General features: G+C 37.4%; 1 protein-coding gene across 1 annotated transcript in view; it reads right to left on the bottom strand.

Annotated features, from left to right (window-relative positions):
• The window catches only part of ATL1 (atlastin GTPase 1), an 81,811-nt gene that overhangs the window by 28,784 nt on the left and 29,895 nt on the right, over positions 1-23,132 (bottom strand). The window contains exons 3-5 of the mRNA XM_029237134.1: positions 3,999-4,246; positions 1,853-1,987; positions 1,283-1,387 (exon numbers count right to left, since the gene is read on the bottom strand). Of these exons, the coding sequence (XP_029092967.1) occupies positions 1,283-1,387; positions 1,853-1,987; positions 3,999-4,246 (488 nt within the window). The remainder of the gene's footprint in view (positions 1-1,282; positions 1,388-1,852; positions 1,988-3,998; positions 4,247-23,132) is intronic.

The following is a 23,132-nucleotide window of genomic DNA, read 5'->3' as shown; positions in this document are numbered from 1 at the left end:
ACACACACACACACACACACACACACACACACACACACACACACACCACACTGGAATACTACTTGGCCATAAAAAAGAAGGAAATCCAGACTTTGTGACAACATGGATGGACCTTGATGGTATTATGCTAAATGAAATAGATCATATGGATAAAGACAAATACCATGTGATTTTACTCATAAGTGGAATCTAAAAACAAAAACAAAATGAACAAATTAAATAAAAATGAACTCATAGAGATCAGATTAGTGGTTACCTGGGGAGAAGGGGGGTGAGGGCTGGGCAAAATGGATAAAGGGGGTAACTGTATAGTGACGGGTAGTAACTAGACTTGTGGTGGTGATCACTGTATACAGATGTTGAACTATAATGCTATACACCTGAAACTTATATAATAATTTTTTTAAAAAGCTAGGTAATCATAGGTTATAATCATGACTTATTTTAAAGTCCTTTACAAAAAAATTCAGTCTTCCTTCTATCCATCCTTTCACTGTCCTAACTACACATAATGCCCTGGTTGCCAGTTCACTAGCTCCATTCTCCCCACATACTTATAATTTCAGCTTTGACTTACTCATCCTAACCACTTTGCCTTTCCTACCTTTTAAAACTATTTTACCTTTCTTTGATGGTCTGCTTCTTGGTTACTGTCTCTTCTTGCTCTTTCCGGTGAATAGAAAATCTAAAAATTGTCTTAAAATTTTTAGGCTATGTGTTCTGTGATCATAGTAAAACCCTCAAGGACTTTCAGGACAATTTATAAAGCACACAATAACTTCAAAAACAGTACTTAAAAAAAGAGAGAGGAAAAAAGGAAAGAAAGACATTTACTTTCCTAAATGCACATTAAGATACTATAAAAAGTTGTGAACATATATAAATGTTTCTACTGGCTATATAAAACAAAATTTGCATTTATAAATCTTATTTCATTAAATGTAACTAATAATAGGTAGTCTCAGTGTATCTACATACATTATAAGATTTAATATTATTGACTTTATTGTAGGCTTGAAATAGAAAAAATTATCAATAAGACAATATAACATTTTCTGACTAAAGCAGGCAATTTGAAAACTGATCAGAAATTAGATTATAGTAATAAAACAATTCCACTCTTAAGGAAATCATAAGAACTGGTATGCTAATTGAGTCAAATAATAGATATAATTTACCATTTCTGTTGTTTGTCTCACTACCACATGTATATAGAAATACATATATTCATAATTTTTATTTAAAGAAACATCCATCAAAATGGATTTATTTTATTCCATACCTGTATTGAGCTGATCATTGTGCTAAGGGCAAATACTGTGGCCGAATCTCTCAAAGTTGACTGACTATCAAAGGTTCCCTGAGTATCCATCAATAGCACTGCAACCTATAGGCAAGTAGAGTACATTATTGATATTTTATAGAACATGCAGGGTATTAAGGTTACTACAAAGTTAACACCATAAGAACTAAAGCAAACCATTAGCAATGAATACTTAATAGGTAATTTTTCACATGTGCCATGAATGCCACTGAAAATAAAAATATTAATTACCTGCTGACTAGTATAATGATTAATTTTCACTGGTAATCCAACATAACAGAAATAGCACTGAAACAAAATATAGATGTTAGCTAGCTGATCTGCTGTTCTGTTGTCCCTATGATTTTGCCTTCTGTGATCAGTAGAAAGGGAAACTGGGAACATGAAATAGGATACTGCCCACTTCCCTTTTAAACTTCATGTCAAGCGGTCAAAATTAGTTTTCAAAAGAGCATTTTGGAGGATCCTGAAAAGTGGTAACTGTTGGCAAGCGAAAACTCAATTTTCTTTAAGAAGTTCACACCATACCTTTTTACCGTCAGGTTTATTGATAAGGAAGATTTCACTCCATATCTGGATTCCCGTGGTCTCTCGTTCAGACCCACCTCTCCACGAAAAGCCAGTCAATGGTTCATTGTAATCTCCAACCCAATCAACTGACTCCTATAAATTAAGAAAGTCTATGATATTGAACTAGATACGTAGTACAGGTTCTTCCACTCATCCATACCAGTTTGTATCCCTCTCCAACTCTAGACAAAAGGAAACAACGTATGCACATCTATTATATTGATACAATTACTTTATTTACTCATCCAAAAAATAATTATGAAGGAGCAACCATCTGTCACATTTTATGCTACATCCTGGGGATACAAAGGTATCATTCCAGATAAGCGGAAGCTCACAGCCTAACAGGGGGACAGACATGCTAACAAACCATTATGATGCACTATATGCATGCCAAAATGGGTGTGTATATTAGATATACATGGAAGCATAGGAAAAGAAACAACTAACTCTTGGTCAGTTAAGACTTCATAGGAGAAGTGATATTACAGCTAAGACTTGAAGGATGTTTAGGAACTTTCCAGGTGAGCAAACTCAGGGAGGGCATTCCAGAAACAAAGAAATAAAGGTATGAGAGAGCATATTATGTCAGGATATACACAATAATAATATACACAAATGTTTTGCTATTGGGGGAGGAGGGAGCGAACAGCAGGAGGAGAAGCACCTAGTAAAAAACAAAAAACAAATCTGTTACACTTTAATCTGAGCAAATGCTATTTAACATAAGCAACATGACAAGCGTTATTGAGTATTTCATTGTAATGTTTATCGCACAGTTAAAATTATGAATATGCCTAAAGCTATATAATCCCAAAGAATGGAAAGTATACTAATTTTGTTCACTCAATTTTCCCACCTACGTTAAGTGTGTACTAATGTTGGTATGATAGAAATAGAAAGTGGTAAGAATTTTGTTTGCTTTCAAAGCCTGGAAGTATTTTGGTTGTTCTGTTCTTGATTTGTTTGGACTGAGGCTAGAGATAGAAGATGTTAAAGTTAACATTACCAAGTTGTTCAAAAATACCCTACCTATAAAAGATCAATCCAAAATGGATAATTATGATATAAATGCATAATACAAAGTTTCTTTGGGTAGTATGTCTATTCTCCCTCAACATCCATATTGGCACCCGAATTACTAAGGGTAAAAGGGTAGAAAAAAAAATACTGGTATGCTCTCTACTCCTAACCTTCTGTTCCCCGACTGTAATCTCCTATTTATTCTTCTGCTTTTGGTTGATCCTAGGCCCCTTAAAGTCTCCTTTCTATGCCACACTATTGTCTCAAATGTTATGACACTGTTGGCTGCCTTTGGGGGTGGGTTAAGGGTGAGACTGAGTGGGAAAAGATAACAGAACTTTGTGGGATAACAGCAAGATACACTTGATAGGTTTTGGGGCTACCCAGGTATTTACATTTTCAAAAAAAAGCAAATGTACACTTCAGATTGGTGCATGTAACTATATGTAAATTTTACAACAAAAGAAGAAAACTAAATAAATACTGAAATATATAATAATGATGTATATTGAAATATTTATAGGGAAGCATACTGAAGTCAACAATTTACTTTGAAATGAACCAAAAAATAAGACGGAGCAATGGATTGAAACAGGGAAGAATAGCTGGAGACACATGTGATAAAGCAAGAATATTAATGTTAATGGTAGAATCTAGGTAGTGCATATCCAGGTGTCTACGGTAAAATTCTTTTAACTCTGCTGCATGCATGAAAAATGTCATAATAAATGTTGGGGGGAAAATGATTATAATAAAAATTATGACAAAAGTTATTTGACATTTTAAACACTATTTAACATGTAAAGTTTATAACCATATCACTGTACTTGTCTATTTTCAAAAGAGCTTAAAAAATAAGTTACGTTCTAAGGGAAATGTAGCAAAGTGGCTTCAGACAAAAGTGGCCTATATAGTTTGGTGCCGACAGCACCAAAGTTGGAATGGTTACACGATAGCATTTTTAAACTAGTTCATCTTTAGGGAACATAATAATGGAAATATTGGACACTACTACTAAATAAAAACACGGAGTCATAAAAGCACAGAAATCAGAAAACTTTTCAAAGCACCTCTTCCCTACCTGCTTATACATGTATCTCAACATGAAGTCCATCAGGAATGATTTTCCTTTTCTAAATGCTCCAGCAACAGATACAGCAACGACCTCCTTGTCCCTGATAGCCTCTGAGAGAAGGATCCGATTTAGTGCAGTTTCATCTAATTCAAAGGAATGGTCATCTCTGACAATGAGGACTTGGACTGGTCCTGCCTTTTTCACTGGCTCTTCCTCTTCAGAGCTCCATTCATACCCCTTTTCTGAAAAGCCGCCTATTGAATAAAATAAGAATTTATTCAGCAAATTATCTCAAAACGCAGGAAATGTATATGTACCTCTCAACATTCAAACCTCTGAAACAGGAGCACAGTGGAATTAGAAATGTTCATTTTATTGACATATATTGATGTCATTTACACCATATCTCCGACTTACATCTGGTCTTTCTGATCAAGTGGCCAAATCAAACAGAATTTTATTTTTAAGAAAGCTCTAAATCAGTGCAGAGATCTCTGTTTGCTGAGTAAGAAAAAAAAAAATCAAAGCAAAGGACTCTACTTTTGGAGAAGAATAAAATAGCCTTAGTTTACACTTAATCCCTTAGAAATAAGTTTAGTTATTCACATGAAAGATCCTTGCAACACTTTTTAAAGCTGAACATGCATATGCGGAAATACACAGAGGGACTCAAAATCACATATTCTTGAAACTGGAATAAATCTCTAAAGCACCCAGTTCAGCTCCATCCAATGCATGCAACCCATCTACAAAATCCTAGACTCTTAATTGTCTAAAATTATATCTTGTAGCAATGGAAGTTACAGATAATTAAATTGGGTAGGGCCAGATTACAGAAGACCTTCAAATCTATGGAAAAGAGGTCTGGATATAATTCAATTAAAAAAAAATAAGAAGCTTTTTGAAAGTTACTTTGTGTGGAGAGCTTATAAAAAAGGTTTGTGACTCTGGGAAATTACTAAATCTCTCAGTTCCTCCATCTGTAAAACAGAAACTATTAATAGTACCTATTTAATAGGGTTGTTGAAAAGATTAAGGGAGATACTATATGTAAGTGTTGAGAACAGTGCTTGGCACACAGCAAGTTCATAAAGGTTAGCTATTATCATCATCATCACCACCACTACCTTGCGATTATAAACTGAACTAAGTATTTCCAGAAGTTTCTGCCTATTTTCTATAAATTTATATGTGTTTGTGTGTGCATGTATGTGTATGTTCACATGTGTGTGTTTTCAGAGTTTTCTATTTAATTGTCAGAAATACTGTTTTTGACAGAGGTCCTCTTTTAGAAATCATCCCTAATATACAAGAATTTTAGAACGCTAGACCTTGGCATTTGCAGTATATTACAAAACAACTTCAATGTGTCAAGTGACACATTCTTATATCCATAGCCTTCTCAATGTAACTTTGTAATGTCCTCCCACTTTGACTCCGGGGTCAGTCATGTAATTTTTTTTAGCAGACATGACACAGCAGAGACTTGAAAAAGCACTTGTGTGTTTCCATTTTGCTCTTTTGTCTCTGCCATTCATCATGAGAATATTCCCAGACTAGTCTGCTGCAGGATGAGAGACACTTGGAGCAGAGGCAAACTGCCCAGGTCCAGCCAAGGCCCACAGCAAGCCAACCCCCAGCCACATGAGGGAGCCCAGTCAAGATCAACAGATTTGCCTAACAACCATTTCAACATGTGACCAATAAATACTATTGTTCTATGCCCCTGAGGTTTTGTGACTATTTATTATGCAACATAACAGGCAATAAATAACTGATACGCCCTACAACCCCTTCCTCTAGGAAGGCAGTATAGTGTAGTGGTTAAAAACACAGGCTCTGGAACCAGACTGCTGAAATTCCAATCAAGACTTCCCCATTTCTTAGCTGAGTAACCTTAGATAAGTTGTTTAACTGCTTTGTGTCTACCTCATAAAGTTGCTGTGAATTAATATATGCATGTAACACACTTAGAACACTGGCTGGTATATGTATTGGTATATGCTATTAGCATTATTACAGATTTACGAAACTAAAGCCAAATATGTAACTGACTTTGCCCAAGGGAAATAAATGCAATTTCTATATCAGGCAACCTACCATGGATGCCTTCTTGTGTTATTTATTTATTGCTTTCAATATTGCAGCAAGGTATTTATTATTATCTGTATTTTTGACACATGAGGAAGAACTAACTGGATTAAGTAACTTTCCCAAGATCACACCCACTAGAGTTCACATAGTAACTGTCAATTTCGGTTTAGATCCCAGGTAATTAAACTTTAATCTCAGAACTTTCCACTATAATATTCTGCCTCTTTAGTGGAAATCAAATAACTTTTGGACAACACATAAATGGGCTCATTTGCTTTCTATCAAAAGAACAGAAAGTCAAAACATACATCAATTAATTCCTCAGATCAGATATATGACCTAGCCTCAAATCAACCCTTAATAATATTAATTTTGAAATAAACTGGGCTCTTAAATAACCTTTCATCCAAATTTTTGAAAACATATTTAAATAGACATTCTTCATTATGTCTGTCTGATAAGAAGTCTCATAACTAGAGAAAAACAAGGCAGTTATATTTCTCAGCATAATTTTAAATGAGTTTTCAGATCATATTGATGTATGTATACACATATATCACATTGATAACTACATATATTGCTGTTCATCTATAAGATAATACCATTGAAATATTACAAATCTAACACATAATTTAGTTTTTCATTAGTGGAGATAGACATACACCATTACTTTCTGAGCAACAGTATGAAGCATCTGGAGACAACAAAACCACTGCGTTAGCCATGAATCAGAGTTGTTCTCTCTGCAAAGTTAAGAAAAATTGATTTTACATCCAACAGACAATAGCTTCTATATTGCCATATCACAGATGCTGGAGTCAGAGAGTCTTTGTTTAAATCCCAGCTTCACAACTTACACATATAAGAAGTTGTGTAAGTTATTTCACCTCCCAATGACTCACCATCTTCCATATGAAAAATGAGATTAAGAATGGTACCTACGGGACTTCCCTGGTGGTGCAGTGGTTGAGAATCTGCCGGCCAATGCAGGGGACACGGGTTCGATCCCCTGGTCCAGGAAGATCTCACATGCTGCAGAGCTACTAGGCCTCTGTGCCACAACTACCGAGCCTGTGCTCTGAAGCCTGCGAGCCACACCTACTGAAGCCCGCGCATCTAGAGCTCATGCTTCGCAACAAGAGAAGCCACTGAAATGAGAAGCCCGTGCACTGCAACGAAGAGTAGCTCCCGCTCACCGCAACTAGAGAAAGCCTGCGCACAGCAATGAAGACCCAATGCAGCCATAAATAAATAAATAAAAGAATGGTATCTACATCCGAGGCTTTCTGATGATTAAATGAATTAATATTTATTAAATGAAGACCAAAAAGCTTGATAAATATTACGTGCCTAATAATGGTGACCACCTAATATTGCCATTATTTATTACCTATTCATATTTTATTCCAGCATTACTTACCCATCTAATTTCAGCCTCAGTAAAAGGTCCTTTCTGAGGGCAACAACACACATTCTTTGATGAACCCCCTTACCTATGGTGTAGTTTTAATCCGCATATACAACTGATGTGAATCAGGAAGGCTGGCTAGACATAATATTTTGGATAGAAAAACATCTTCAGAGCTGAAAACTAGATCACAACTTTCTACAGACTGAAATAATTCTCTAAGATTGCTTGTAGCTAACTACACATATGCAAGAGGTACTCTGAATGGAATTTCTGGGTTGTAATTTTTTTCAAATATTCAACTTCACAACGTGTTCAGAAATTTTTTCTAAGTGGCTGTAGCAAATTCTCACTCCCCACCCACTCCCAGCAGTTTATTAGACAGTCTATTGATTCACATTCTTTCCAACACTCGGTTTTGCCTGACTTTAAAATTTTTGTCCATTGGATAGGTATAAAATAAGTAAGTGGGGCTTCCCTGGTGGTACAGTGGTTGAGAGTCCGCCTGCCGATACAGGGGACATGGGTTCGTGCCCCAGTCCGGGAAGATCCCACATGCCGTGGAGTGGCTGGGCCCGTGAGCCACGTCCGCTGAGCCTGCGCGTCCGGAGCCTGTGCTCCGCAATGGGAGAGGCCGCAACAGTGAGAGGCCCGAGTACCGCAAAAAAAAATAATAAAAATAAGTAAGTGGTCTCTTACTATAGTCCTGACGTACATTTCTCTAAATGCTAATGAAGTGAGGACGTGCCTTTTGTTCATTTTTTTCTATTAGATTGTCTTTTTCTTAATGATTTATAGTGGTTCTTTATATATTTTGAATGCTAGACCTTTGTTAGTTATGTGTATAGCAAAAATCCTCTGGTTTAGAGCTTGTCGTTTCACTTTCCTTAAGCTGTTACTGATGAACAGCAATTATTAATTTTGACATAATAGATTTTATTATTTTATCATTAGCACTTTGTATGTCATGTTTAAGAAATTATTCCTTACAAAAGCATAAAAGACATTCATATATATTGTTCTAGTTTTTAAGTTGTGCTTTTGATATTTAAGTTCTTAATCAACCAGGAGCTGCTAACGGTATAAGAGGTGAGATAGAATTCCAACTTGATTTTTTCAATATGAGTAACAAAATTTTCAGATTTCTATTTAACGAAGACTCCAGTGGTCTGCCATGTCATAGTTAAGAGTTACACTTACACACACACACACACACACACACACACACACACACACACGGACCCAGAAAGAGACAGGGAGACAGAGAAAGAGAGACTTTGTTTCTGACCTCGCAATTTTTTTTTCTTTTTTTTTAACATATTTTTTTAAAACATCTTTATTGGAGTATAACGGCTTTACAATGGTGTGTTAGTTACTGCTATATAATAAAGTGAATCACCTATACATATACATATATACCCATATCTCCTCCCTCTTGCGTCTCCCTCCCACACTCCCTATTCTACCCCTCTAAGTGGTCACAAAGCACCAAGCTGATCTCCCTGTGCTATGCAGCTTCTTCCCACTAGCTATCTATTTCACATTTGGTAGTGTATATATGTCCATGCCACTCTCTCACTTCGTCCCAGCATACCCTTCCCCCTCCCCGTGGACTCAAGTCCATTCTCCATGTCTGTGTCTTTATTCCTATCCTGCCCATAGGTTCTTCAGAAGCATTTTTTTTTAGATTCCATATTTATGTGTTACCATATGGTATTTGTTTTTCTCTTTCTGAATTACTTCACTCTGTATGACAGACTCTATGTCCATCCACCTCACTACAAAAAAATTTTGTTTCTTTTTATGGGTGAGTAATATTCCATTGTATATATGTGCCATATCTTCTTTATCCACTCATGTGTCGATGGACACTTAAGTTGCTTCCATGTCCTGGCTATTGTAAATTGAGCTGCAATGAACAATGTGGTACATGACTCTTTTTGAATTATGGTTTTCTCAGGGTATACGCCCAGTAGTGGGATTACAGGGTCAAATGGTAGTTCTATTTTTACTTTTTTTAAGGAACCTCCATACTGTTCTCCATAGTGGCTGTATCAATTTACATTCCCACCAACAGTGCCAGAGGGTTCCCTTTTCTCCACACCCTCTCCAGCATTTACTGTTTGTAGATTCTTTGATGGTGGCCATTCTGACTGGTGTGAGGTGATGCCTCATTGCAGTTTTGATTTGCATTTCTCTAATGATAAGTGATATTGAGCATCCTTTCATGTGTTTGTTGGCAATCTGTATATCTTCTTTGGAGAAATGTCTATTTAGCTCTCCTGCCCATTTTTGGATTGGGTTGTTTGTTTTTTTGATATTGAGCTGCATGAGCTGCTTGTAAATTTTGGAGATTAATCCTTTGTCAGTTGCTTCATTTGCAAACATTTTCTCCCACTCTGAGGGTTGTCTTTTGGTCTTGTTTATGGTTTCCTTTGCTGTGCAAAAGCTTTGAAGTTTCATTAGGTCCCATTTGTTTATTTTTGTTTTTATTTCCATTTCTCTAGGAGATGGGTCAAAAAGGATCTTGCTGTGATTTATGTCATAGAGTGTTCTGCCTATGTTTTCCTCTAAGAGTTTTATAGTGTCTGGTCTTACACTTAGGTCTTTAAGCCATTTTCAGTTTATTTTTGTGTACGGTGTTAGGGAGTGTTCTAATTTCATTCTTTTACATGTAGCTGTCCGGTTTTCCCAGCCCCACTTATTGAAGAGGCTGTCTTCTCCACTGTATATTCTTGCCTCCTTTATCAAATATAAGGTGACCCTATGTGCATGGGTTTAGCTCTGGGCTTTCTATCCTGTTCCATTGATCTTTCTTTCTGTTTTTGTGCCAGTACCATACTGTCTTGATTACTGTAGCTTTGTAATATAGTCTGAAGTCCAGGCACCAGACTCCTCCAGCACTGTTTTTCTTTCTCAAGATTGCTTTGGCTATTCGGGGTGTTTTGTGTTTCCATACAAATTGTGAAATTTTTTGTTCTAGTTCTGTGGGAAATGACATTGGTAGTTTGAAAGGGATTGCAATGAATCTGTAGATTGCTTTGGGTAGTATAGTCATTTTCACAATGTTGATTCTTCCAATCCAAGCACATGGGATATACCTCCATCTGTTTGTATCATCTTTAATTTCTTTCATCAGTGTCTTACAGTTTTCTGCATATAGGTCCTTTGTCTCCTTAGGTAGGTTTATTCCTAGGTATTTTATTCTTTTTGTTGCAGTGGTAAATGGGAGTGTTTCCTTAATTTCTCTTTCAGTTTTTTCATCATTAGTGTATAGGAATGCAAGAGATTTCTGTACATTTTTTTTTTTTTTTTTTTTGCGGTACGTGGGCCTCTCACTGCTGTGGCCTCTCCCGTTGCGGAGCACAGGCTCCGGACGTGCAGGCTCAGCGGCCATGGCTCACGGGCCCAGCCGCTCTGCGGCATGTGGGATCTTCCTGGACCAGGGCATGAACCCGTGTCCCCTGCATCGGCAGGCGGACTCTCAACCACTGCACCACCAGGGAAGCCCTGTTGGAAGATTTTTAATCACAGTTTCAATTTCAGTGCTTGTGGTTGGTCTGTTTATATTTTCTATTTCTTCCTGTTTCAGTCTCGGAAGGCTGTGCTTTTCTAAGAATTTGTCCATTTCTTCCACTTTATGCATTTTATTGGCATATAGTTACTTGCAGTAATCTCTCATGATCCTTTGTATTTCTGCAGTGTCAGTTACTTCTTTTTCATTTCTAATTCTATTCATTTGAGTCTTCTCCCTTTTTTTCTTGATGAGTCTGGCTAATGGTTAATCAATTTTGCTTATTTTCTCAAAGAACCAGCTTTTAGTTTGATTGATCTTTGCTATAATTTCCTTCATTTCTTTTTCATTTATTTCTGCTCTGATCTTATGATTTCTTTTCTTTTGCTAGCTTTGGGGTTTTTTTGTTCTTTCTCTAATTGCTTTAGGTGTAAGGTTAGTTTGTTTATTTCAGGTATTTCTTGTTTGTTGAGGTAGGGTTGTCGTGTTATAAACTTCCCTCTTAGAACTTCTTTTGCTGCGTCCCATATGTTTGGGTCATCGTGTTTTCACTGTTATTTGTTGCTTGGTATTTTTTGATTTCCTCTTTGATTTCTTCAGTGATCTCTTGGTTAATTAGTAGTGTATTGTTTAGCCTCCATGTGTTTGTATTTTTTACAGATTATTTCCTGTAACTGACATCTAGTCTCATAGCGCTGTGGTCGTACAAGATACTTGATATGAGTTCAATTTTCTTAAATTTACCAAGGCTTGATTTGTGACCCAAGATATGATCTATCCTGGAGAATGTTCCATGCGCACTTGAGAAGAAAGTGTATTCTGTTGTTTTTGGATTTTCCTATAAATATCAGTTAAGTCCATCTTGCTTAATGTATAATTTAAAGCTTGTGTTTCCTTACTTATTTTCATTTTGGATGATCTGTGCATTAGTGAAAGTGGGGTGTTAAAGTCCCCTACTATGATTGTGTTACTGTCTATTTCCCCTTTTATGGCTGTTAGCATTTGCCTTATGTACTGAGGTGCTCCTATGTTGGGTGCATAAATATTTACAATTGTTATATCTTCTTCTTGGATTCATCCCTTGATCATTATGTAGTGTCCTTCTTTGTCTCTTGTAATAGTCTTTATTTTAAAGTCTATTTTGTCTGAATATGAGAATTGCTACTCCAGCTTTCTTTTGATTTCCATTTGCATGGAATATCTTTTTCCATTCCTTCACTTTCAGACTGTATGTGTCCCTAGGTCTGAAGTGGGTCTCTTGTAGACAGCGTATATATGGGTCTTGTTCTTTTATCCATTCAGCCAGTCTATGTCTTTTGGTTGGAGCATTTAATCCATTTACATTTAAGGTAGTTATCAATATGTATGTTCCTATTACCATTTTCTTAATTGTTTTGGGTTTGTTATTGTAGGTCTTTTCCTTCTCTCGTGTTTCCTGCCTAGAGAAGTTTCTTTAGCATTTGTTATAAAGCTGGTTTGGTGGTGCTGAATTCTCTTAGCTTTTGCTTGCCTGTAAAGGTTTTAATTTCTCTGTCGAATCTGAATGAGATCCTTGCTGGGTAGGGTAATCTTGGTTGTAGACCTTCCCCTTTCATCACTTTAAATATGTCCTGCGACTCCCTTCTGGCTTGCGGAGTTTGTGCTGAAAGATCAGCTGTTAACCATATGGAGATTCACTTGTATGTTGTTTTTCCCTTGCTGCTTTTAATACTTTTTCTTTGTATTTAATTTTTGATAATTTGATTAATATGTGTCTTGGCATGTTTCTCCTTGGATTTATCCTCTATGGGACTCTCCGCTCTTCCTGGACTTGATTATTTCCTTTCCCATATTAGGAAAGTTTCCAACTACAATTTCTTCAAATATTTTCTCAGTCCCTTTCTTTTTCTCTTCTTCTTCTGGGACTCCTATAATTTGAATGTTGGTGCATTTAATGTTGTCCCAGTGGTCTCTGAGACTGTCCTCAATTCTTTTGATTCTTTTTTCTTTATTCTGCTCTGTGGTAGTTATTTCCACTATTTTATCTTCCAGGTCACTTATCTGTTCTTCTGCCTCAGTTATTCTCCTATTGATTCCTTATAGAGAATTTTTAATTTCATTTATTGTGTTGTCCATCATTGTTGGTTTGCTCTTTAGTTCTTCTAGGTTCTTGTTAAATGTTTCTTGTCTTTTCTCCATTGTATTTCCAAGATTTTGGATATTTTTACTATTTTACTCTGAATTCTTCTTCAGGTAGACTGCCTATTTCCTCTTCATTTGTTTGGTCTGGTGGGTTTTTACCTTGCTCCTTCATCTGCTGCGTGTTTCTCTGTCTTTTCATTTTGCTTAACTTACTGTGTTTGGGGTCTCCTTTTTGCAGGCTGCAGGTTCATATTCCCGTTGTTTTTGGTGTCTGCCCCCAGTGGCTAAGGTTGGTTCAGTGGGTTGTGTAGGCCTCTGTCTGTGTTTTGGTGGATTAGGTTGGATCTTGTCTTTCTGGTGGGCAGGACCGCATCCGGTGGTGTGTTTTGGGGTGTATGTGACCTTATTATGATTTTAGGCAGCCTCTCTGCTAATGGGTGGAATTGTGTTCCTGTCTTGCTAATTGTTTGGCATAGGGTGTCCAGCACTGTAGCTTGCTGGTTGTTGAGTGGAGCTGGGTCTTAGGGTTGAGATGGAGACCTCTGGGAGAGCTTTCACCATTTGATACTCCATGGAGCCAGGAGGTCTCTGGTGGACTGATGTCCTGAACTCAGCTCTCCCACCTCAGAGGTACAGGCCTGACACCCGGCCAGAGCACGAAGACCCTGTCAGCCACAGGGCTCAGAAAAAAGGGAGGAAAAAAGAAAGTAAAATAAAATAAAATCAGTTATTAAAATTAAAAAATTATTAAAAATAAAAAATTAAAAAGTCATAAAAAAAGGAAAGAAGAGAGCAACCAAGCCAAAAAACAAATCCACTAATGATAACAGGTGCTAAAAACTATACTAAAAAAAACCCCCCAAAAAACAGACAGAACCCTAGGACAAATGTTAAAAGCAAAGCTATACAGACAAAATCACATAAAGAAGCATACACATACACACTCACAAATAGAGAAAAAGGGAATATATATATATATATATATATATATATATATATATATATATATATATCTCATTGCTCCCAAAGTCCAAGTCCTCAATTTGGGATGCTTCATTGTCTATTCAGGTATTCCACAGATGCAGAGTACATCAAGTTGATTGTGGAGATTTAATCTGCTGCTTCTGAGGCTGCTGGGAGAAATTTCCCTTTCTCTTCTTTGTTTACACAGCTACTGGGGTTCAGCTTTGGATTTGGCCCCGCCTCTGCGTGTAGGTCGCGTGAGGGTGTCTGTTCCCTGCCCAGAAAGGATGGGGTTAAAGGAGCAGCTGATTCGGGGGCTCTGGCTCACTCAGGCTGGGTGGAGGGAGGGGTAAGAAATGCGGGGCGAGGCCAGCGTGATGTTGCACCAGCCCGAGGCACGCCGTGTGTTCTCCCGGGGAAGTTGTCCCTGGGTCACGGGACTCTGGCAGCGGCAGGCTGCACAGGCTCCTGGGAGGGGAGGCGTGGATAGTGACCTGTGCTTGCACACAGGCATCTTGGTGGCTGCAGCAGCAGCCTTAGCGTTTCATGCCTGTCTCTGGTGTCCATGCTGATAGCTGCAGTTCGCTCCCGTCTCTGGAGCTCATTTAGGTGGTGCTCTGAATCCCCTTTCCTCACGCACCCCGCAACAATGGTCTCTTTCTTGCCTCTTAGGCAGGTCCAGACTTTTTCCCGGACTCCCTCGTGGCTAGCTGTGGCGCACTAGCCCCCTTCAGGCCGTGTTCACGCAGCCAGCCCCAGTCCTCTCCCTGGGATCTGACCTCCGAAGCCCAAGCCTCAGCTCCTAGCCCCCACCTGCCCCAGTGGGTGAGCAGACAAGGCTCTCAGGCTGGTGAGTGCTGGTCGGCACTGATCCTCTGTGCAGAAGTCTCTCTGCTTTGCCCTCTGCACCCCTGTTGCTTCGCTCTCCTCCGTGGCTCTGAAGCTTCCCCCCACCCCGTCTCTGCCAGTGAAGGGGTTTCCTAGTGTGTGGAAACTTTTCCTCTTTCACAGCTCCCTCCCAGAGGTGCAGGTCCTGTCCCTATTCTTTTGTCTCTGTTTTTTCTTTTGCCCTACCCAGGTATGTGGGGAGTTTCTTGCCTTTTGGGAAGTCTGAGGTCTTCTGCCAGCGTTCAGTGTTCTGTAGTTGTTCCACGTGTAGATGTATTTGTGGGGAGGAAGAAGATCTCCACGTCTTACTCCTCTGCCATCTTGAAGGTCTCTCTGACCTCTCAATTCTGATCCATTCACGAATTTGTCTATACCAGCACCAACAGTACACTATCTTAATCAATAGCTTTATAGAAATTCATTATATATAGTAGGTCCAGCCCCTCTTATTCTTCTAATTATTATTGGTTTTGGCTATTTTGACCCTTCCATATAAGTATTAGAATCAATATGTTAGTTAAACTTTCTGAAGTTACATTAAATTTATAGATCAATTTGGAAGGAATCAATACTGTTATGGTATTATTTTCAAATCCACAAACATGAGATATCTCTCCATTTATATTTGGTCTTTTATTCCCTTGAATAAAATTTTTATAATTTGGAGTGGTGGGGGAGAGGAGATTTGTTACATTGATGGCCAGAAACATTAGTTTCTGTTGCTAACTATAACTGGTTTCATTGTTGCTTTTTTAAAAAAAGAATTATTTATTTATTTATTTATTGGCTGCATTGGGTCTTCATTGCTGCGTGAGCTTTCTCTAGTTGCAGCAAGCGGGAGCTACTCTGTTGCAGTGCATGGGCTTCTCATTGCGGTGGCTTCTGTTGTTGTAGAGCATGGGCTCTAAGCATGTAGGCTTCAGTAGTTGTGGCTGGCAGACTCTAGAGCACAGGCTCAGTAGTAGTGGCACACAGGCTTAGTTGCTCCGCAGCATGTGGGATCTTCCCAGACCAGGGCACAAACCTGTGTCCCCTGCATTGGCAGGTGGTTTCTTAACTACTACACCACCAGGGAAGCCCCCATTGTTGCTTTTTGAATTACGTTTTATAGTTGTTGCTTGAGTAACGAAATGTAACTGACTTTAATACATTAGTCTCATGTTGCAACTTCTGCGAAACTATTATTTCCTATAAATTTTGTGTAGATACTTTTGGTTTCTTTAATGTAGAAATAGAAATAATTTTTACAAATAATGAGTTTTATTTCCCCCTTTTTAATCCTTATTTATTTTTCTTTTTCTTGTATTATTGGACGTTCAATACAATCTTGAATAAAAGAGGTAGTAGTGGGCACAACTTCCTGATTTTAATGCAAGTGCAATATTTGAGGTTGTATTTGTTATAGTTTCGTTGATAGATACACTTTATCTTATCAGGTTAAGGGAGTTCTACTTCTAGTTTACTATTGATTTTTAAAAATCATAAATGGAAAATAAATATTATCAAATGTCTTTTCTGTATCTATTGAGATGATCTATGGTTTTTCATCTCTAGCCTGTTAATGTAGTGAGTGATATATCTTTTCACTTTTGTATGAACCTAATATTTTCAAGGTGCAGTAGCTTAATTATACACTATTGGATGCAGTTTGCTAAAATTTGTTTAGGCCTTGCACAGCTATATTCATAAATGAGTTGAGTCTATGACTTTCCTTTCTCATTTTGTCTTTGGCTGGTTTTATTATCAAAGTTACATTAGCTTTATAAAATAAATTCGCAAGTTCTTCATTTTCTATCTTCAGAAAGAGTTATAGTAAAACATTAAACAGTTTTTTGAAATTTTGATAGAACTTGCCTGTAAAACCATCTGGGTCTGATATTTTCTTTGTGAGATAATTTTTAACTGCTACCTCAATTTTATTAATACTTATGATGCTATAATTATATTAGTAGTAATAAAGTTTTGTATTTCTTCTTGAGAAGATTTTGGTACATTATATCTTTCTAGGAATTTTTCTCCATCCTCTAAAATTTCAGACAATATGTCAGTAAAAATATAGATTTGAACAGTATCATTAGTCAATCTGACCAATCTGACATCTAATAATTATAGAACCATGCATTCTTTATAAGTTCATATGGGACATTTACCAAATAGACCAGGTACCAGTTCATAAATCAGATCTCAGCAAACTTCAGAGTATTAAAATAATACAAAATATGTTCTCTGACAATAGAGAAATTAAACTAGAAATCAATAACAAGAAGATATTTAGAAAATTCCTAAATGTTTGGAAATTTAGCAGTAAATTTCTAAATAACTTATGAATAAAAGAAGAAATCATAACAAATTAGAAAATGTTGTAAACTAAATGATCCAATGAATGTTCTGATCCATTCATCAATCTGTCTATCTACAGCAGCAATACTACACTATCTTAATCAAAATAGCTTCAAGGAAAGTCACTATATATAGTGGGCAAGCCCCTCATATTTTAAAATTATTATTGGCTGTAGCTATTTTGATTCTTTCCATATAAATATTAGAATCAATATGTTGGAGCATAGTATCTTATATAGAAATAGAGAAATATGACATGTTGGAAACTTGCTTAGAAGAAATTAACACCTTGGAATGCATTTAGTAGAAAAGATGTTTGAAAAATCCTAATCTGATATCCATCTCAAGAAGTGAGAAAAAGAATGGTAGACTAAATGCAAAGAAAAGGTAGGAAATAAAGATAATGTCAGAAATCAATAAATTAGAAATACAGATTAACATGATTAATTTAGTAGTCTAAAACTAAGCAAAGAAATAAAAGAGAAAAAACCCCATAAATTATCAATATCAGATATGAAAAAGGGATATCACTACAGATCCTACAGATATTTAAAAGACAATATGAGGATATTATGAATAATTTTATGCTAACAAATTTGTTAACTTTAATGAAATGGACAAATTCAAAGAAAAACATTTATTTTAAAAATCACACAAGAATAAATAGAAAATATGAATAATCTTACATCTGGAAAATAAGTTAAATTCATACGTTAAAACCTTCATGCAAAAACAAAACAAAAAATAAAACTCCAGGCTCATCTGGCTTCCATGGTGAATTCTTCCAAATATTTAGAGAAAAAAATAGGCATCTTACACAAACTCTACCAGAGAACAGAAAATGAGGGAACATTCTCAACTTGTTTTGTGATTTCAGAATAACTATCATACCAAAAAGTGATAAGAACATTAAAAAAAAAGAATATTATAAGCCATTGTCTCATGAAGATAAACACAAAAATTTCAAAAAAAATAGCAATTCAACTCCAGAGACAATAAAAAATATAATACATCACAACTACACAGTATTTATTATTATAGGAATTCAAGGTTAGTTTAACATTCAAAAGGCAAGCAATATAATTGGCTACATTAAGTGAAAGAGAAAACCATACCACCTCAATAGATTCATAAAAGCAGGTATGAAAATGCAACATTTATTTCTAATTAAAAAAAAACTCTCAACAAATTAGGAATAGAAGGAAAATTCCTTAAACTGATCAATGGCATTGACAAGTACAGCTAATATTACACTTTTTAAAAAAATTTTTATTTTTTATATAGTCATCCTAGTGAGTGTGAAGTGGTATCTCATTGTTTTTGGGGCCATACTGCATGGTATGTGGGAGGTTAGTTCCCCAACCACCAGGGAGTGAACCTGTGCCCCCTTCAGTGGAAGCGTGTAGTCTTAACCACTGGACCACTAGGGAAGTCCCAGATTACACTTATTTTTGAAATACTGAAAGTTTTCCCTGAAACTGGGGATCTGACATGGATCACTAGTTCTAATCAATATTATATTGGAAGTCTTAGCCAGTGCAGTAGGGAAGATAATTAACCAAAAATAAAAGGATTAGAGAACAAGAAATCACATAGCATTAACCACAGATGACATGATTATGTATGTAGAAAATCCAAAAGAATATACAGATAATTATTAATAAATTTAGCAAAGTTTGCAGATATAAAGTTGACTTTTTATTATATTCTATTTTTATATACTTGCAGCAAATAATTACAAAATGAAATTTAGAAAAACACTCACAAATATAGAGTCAATTGACTTGTTCTTGGTCAATTGACTTTTTGTAACAGTTTAATTGGGATATAATTCACATACCGTATAATTCACCCACTTAAAGTCAAAAATCCATTTGATGGCCCTGGTCCGGGAAGATCCCACATGCCACGGCGCAACTAAGCCTGTGCACCACAACTACTGGGCTTGCACTCTAGAGCCCACGAGCCACAACTACTGAGCCTATGTGCCACAACTACTGAAGCTGTGTGCCTAGAGCCCGTGCTCCGCAACAAGAGAAGCCACTGCAATGAGAAGCCCACACACTGCAACGAAGAGTAGCCCCCGCTCGCCGCAACTAGAGAAAGCCCACATGCAGCAACGAAGACCCAACGCAGCCTAAAATAAATAAATAAAATAAATTTTAAAATCCATTTGATGGTTTTTAATATATTCAGAGTTGTGCAAACCATCACCCTGATTAATTTTAATCACCCCCCAAAATACCCACACCCTTTAGCAGTCATCCCCATTCTCCCTTACCCACCTCCAGCCCTAGGCAACCATTAGTCTATCAAAGATTTGCCTATTCTGGACATTTCATATAAATGGAATCATACAATATGTGATTTTTTGTGACTGTTTTCTTTTACTTAGCATAATGTTTTCAAGGTTTATCCATGTTGTAGTATGTATCAGTACTTCATTTTTTGTGGCCAAATAATATTACATTGTTTGGATATACTACACTTTGTTTATCCATTCATTAGTTGATGGGCATTTAGGCTGTTTCCACTTTTTGGCTAAAATGAATAATGCTGTTATAAACTTAATGAACAAGTTTTTGTGTGGACATATGTTTTCATTTCTCTAGGATGTTCAATTGATTTGTGACAAAGATGCTAAGGCAACTCAATGGAGAAAGAATAGTCTTCACAACAAATGGTGCTAGAACAACTGGATATCTAAATGCAAAAAAGTAAATTTCAATATATCACACCCATATAAAATATTAACTCAAAATGGATCATAAATCTAAAGATAAAACCAAAACTATTAAATTTTTGGAAGAAAACATAAAAGAAAAGCTTTATGACCTTGGATTAGGCAATAATTTCTTACATATGATGTCAAAAGCATGACCCATTGTTTTAGTCTCTTCAGGCTGCTATAACAAACTACCACAGACTGGGTAGCTTATAAACAACAGAACTTTATTTTTCACAGTTCTAGAGGCTGGAAGTTTTGAGATTAGGGTGCCAGCATGGTCAGGAAAGGAGCTTTTTCCAAGTTGCAGACTTCTCATTGTATCCTCACATGGTGGCAGAGACTAGGGAGCTCTGTGGGAGTCTCTTTCATAAGAGCATTAATCCTATTCATGAGGCTCCACCCTCATTTCCTAATCACCTCCCAAATGTCCTACTTCCTAATACCATTACATTGGGCTTCAGGATTTTGACATATGAATTTTGGGGAGATTCAAATATCCAGACCATAACACCGATAAAAGAAAAAAATTATAAACTGGACTTCTTCAATTAAGAACGTCTGCTCTTTGCAGTGGGCGACTGCCCCACCCACTCAGGCCCCAGGAGCCTGCTGAGCTCCCAGGCAGATCCCCTGCCCTCCAAAGCCCCCTCCAGGTCTGGTGTGTCCTTGGGCATAAGCAGGAGGCCGGGGGGATCAAGAGAGGCAGGTGGGAGGGGCCCTCTGGGGGAAGTGGGAGAGGAGCGGAGGGTGATGGTCCCGCTCACTTGGGCCCCAGGAGACTGCTGAGCTCCCAGGCTGATCCCCCGTCCTCCAAGGCCCCTCCAGGCTGCATGGGTCCTTGGGGGCATAGGAAGGAGGCTGGGGGATCAGGAGAGGCAGGAGGGAGGGGCCCTCCCAGACCCAAGACTGGAGGAGCAGGAGAGGAGAGGAGGGCATTTGCCCTGCCCACTTGAGCCCAGAAAGCCTGCTGGGCTCCCATGTGAGGTCCCCTGCCCTCTGAGAAGAGGAGTGGGGGGCATGCCTGGGCCCCTTCTGTTCCTTGAGCCTAAGTTCCACCTCCCACAGCCCCCAGGGCCTTTTTTGCCACCCCACGTGGCTTGCGGGCAGAAGCTCCTGTGGTGGGAGCTCAGAGTCTGAATGATTGGACTAACAGAGAACCTCAGGCCCCAGGGAATATTCATCAGAGTGAGGTCTCACAGAGTTCCTCATCTCAGCACTGAGACCCAGCTCTACCCAATAGTCTACAAACTCCAGTGTGGGAAGCCTCAGGCCAAACAACAAGTTAAACAGGAACAGAATCCCACTCGTTAAAAAAAAAAAAAAAAAAAAAATGAGACGGCAAAAAAATACATCACAGATGAAGGTAAAAACCTACAAGACCAAATAAATGAAGAGGAAATAGGCAATCTACCTGAAAAAGAATTCAGGATAATGGTAGTAAAGATGATCCAGAATCTGAGAAATAGAATGGAAGCACGGATTCAGAAAATACAAGAAATATTTAACAAAGATCTAGAAGGACAAAAGAACAAACAACCAGAGATGAACAACACAATAACTGAAATGAAAAATACACTAGAAGAAATCAATAACAGAATAATAGAGGCAGAAGAATGAATACATGAGATGGAAGACAAAATGGTGGAAATAACTGCCAAGGAGCAAAATAAAGAAAAAAGAATGAAAAGAATTGAAAACAATCTCAGAGATCTCTGGGACAACACTAAACGCCCCAACATTCGAATTATAGGGGTCCCAGAAGAAGAAGAGAAAAAGAAAGGGTCCAAGAAGATATTTGAAGAGATTATAGTGGAAAACTTCCCTAACATGGGAAAGGAAATTGTCACCCAAGTCTGGGAAGCACAAAGAGTCCCATACAGGATAAACCCTAGGAAAAACACACCAAGACACATATTAATCAAACTAACAAAAATTAAATTCAAAGAAAGAATATTAAAAGCAGCGGGGCAAAACAAAAAATAACATACAAAGGAACCCCCATAAGGTTATCAGCTGATTTTTCAGTGGAAACTCTGCAGGCCAGAAGGGAGTGGCAGGACATACTTAAAGTGATGAAAGAGAAAAACCTATAACCAAGATTACTCTACCCAGCAAGTATCTCATTCAGATTCGATGGAGAAGTCAAAAGCTTTTCAGACAAACAAAAGCTAAGAGAATTCAGTACCACCAAACCAGCTTCACAACAAATGCTAAAGAAACTTCTCTAAGCAGGAAACACAAGAGAAGAAAAAGACACACAAAAACAAACACAAAGCAATTAAGAAAATGGTAATAGGAACGTACATATCGATAATAACCTTGAATGTAAATGGATTAAATGCCCCAACCAAAAGACACAGACTGGCTGAATGGATACAAAAACAAGTCCCATATATATGCCGTCTACAAGAGACCCACTTCAGACTAGGGACACATACAGACTGAAAGTGAAGGGATGGAAAAAGATATTCCATGCAAATGGAAATCAAAAGAAAGCTGGAGTAGCAATACTCATACCAGATAAAATAGACTTTAAAATAAAGACTGTTACAAGAGATAAGGAGGGACACTACATAATAATCAAAGGATCAATCCAAGAAGAAGATATAACAATTATAAATATTTATGCACCCAACACAGGAGCTCTTCAATACATAAGGTAAATGCTAACAACCATGAAAGAAGAAATCGACAGTAACACAATCATACTAGGGGACTTTAACACCCCACTTACACTAATGGACAGATCATCCATACAGAAAATAAATAAGGAAATACCACCTTTAAATGACACAATAGACCAGATAGATTTAATTGATATTTATAGAACATTCCACCAAAAAGTGGCAGAATACACTTTCTTCTCAAGTGCACACGGAACATTCTCCAAGGTAGATCACATCTTGGATCACAAATCAACCTCGGGAAATTTAAGAAAATTGAAATCATATCAAACATCTTTCCTGACCACAACGCTGTGAGACTGGAAATCAATTACAGGAAAAAAACTGTAAAAAACACAAATACATGGAGGCTAAACAGTGCACTACTAAATAACCAAGAGATCACTGGAGAAATCAAAGA

The sequence above is a fragment of the Monodon monoceros genome, unplaced genomic scaffold (assembly GCF_005190385.1).
Source record: "Monodon monoceros isolate NGI ecotype Baffin Bay Population unplaced genomic scaffold, NGI_Narwhal_1 Super_Scaffold_21, whole genome shotgun sequence".
Lineage (NCBI taxonomy): Eukaryota > Metazoa > Chordata > Mammalia > Artiodactyla > Monodontidae > Monodon > Monodon monoceros.
Note: the sequence above shows the minus strand (reverse complement) of the source record. Positions and strands in the feature narration are given on the sequence as shown.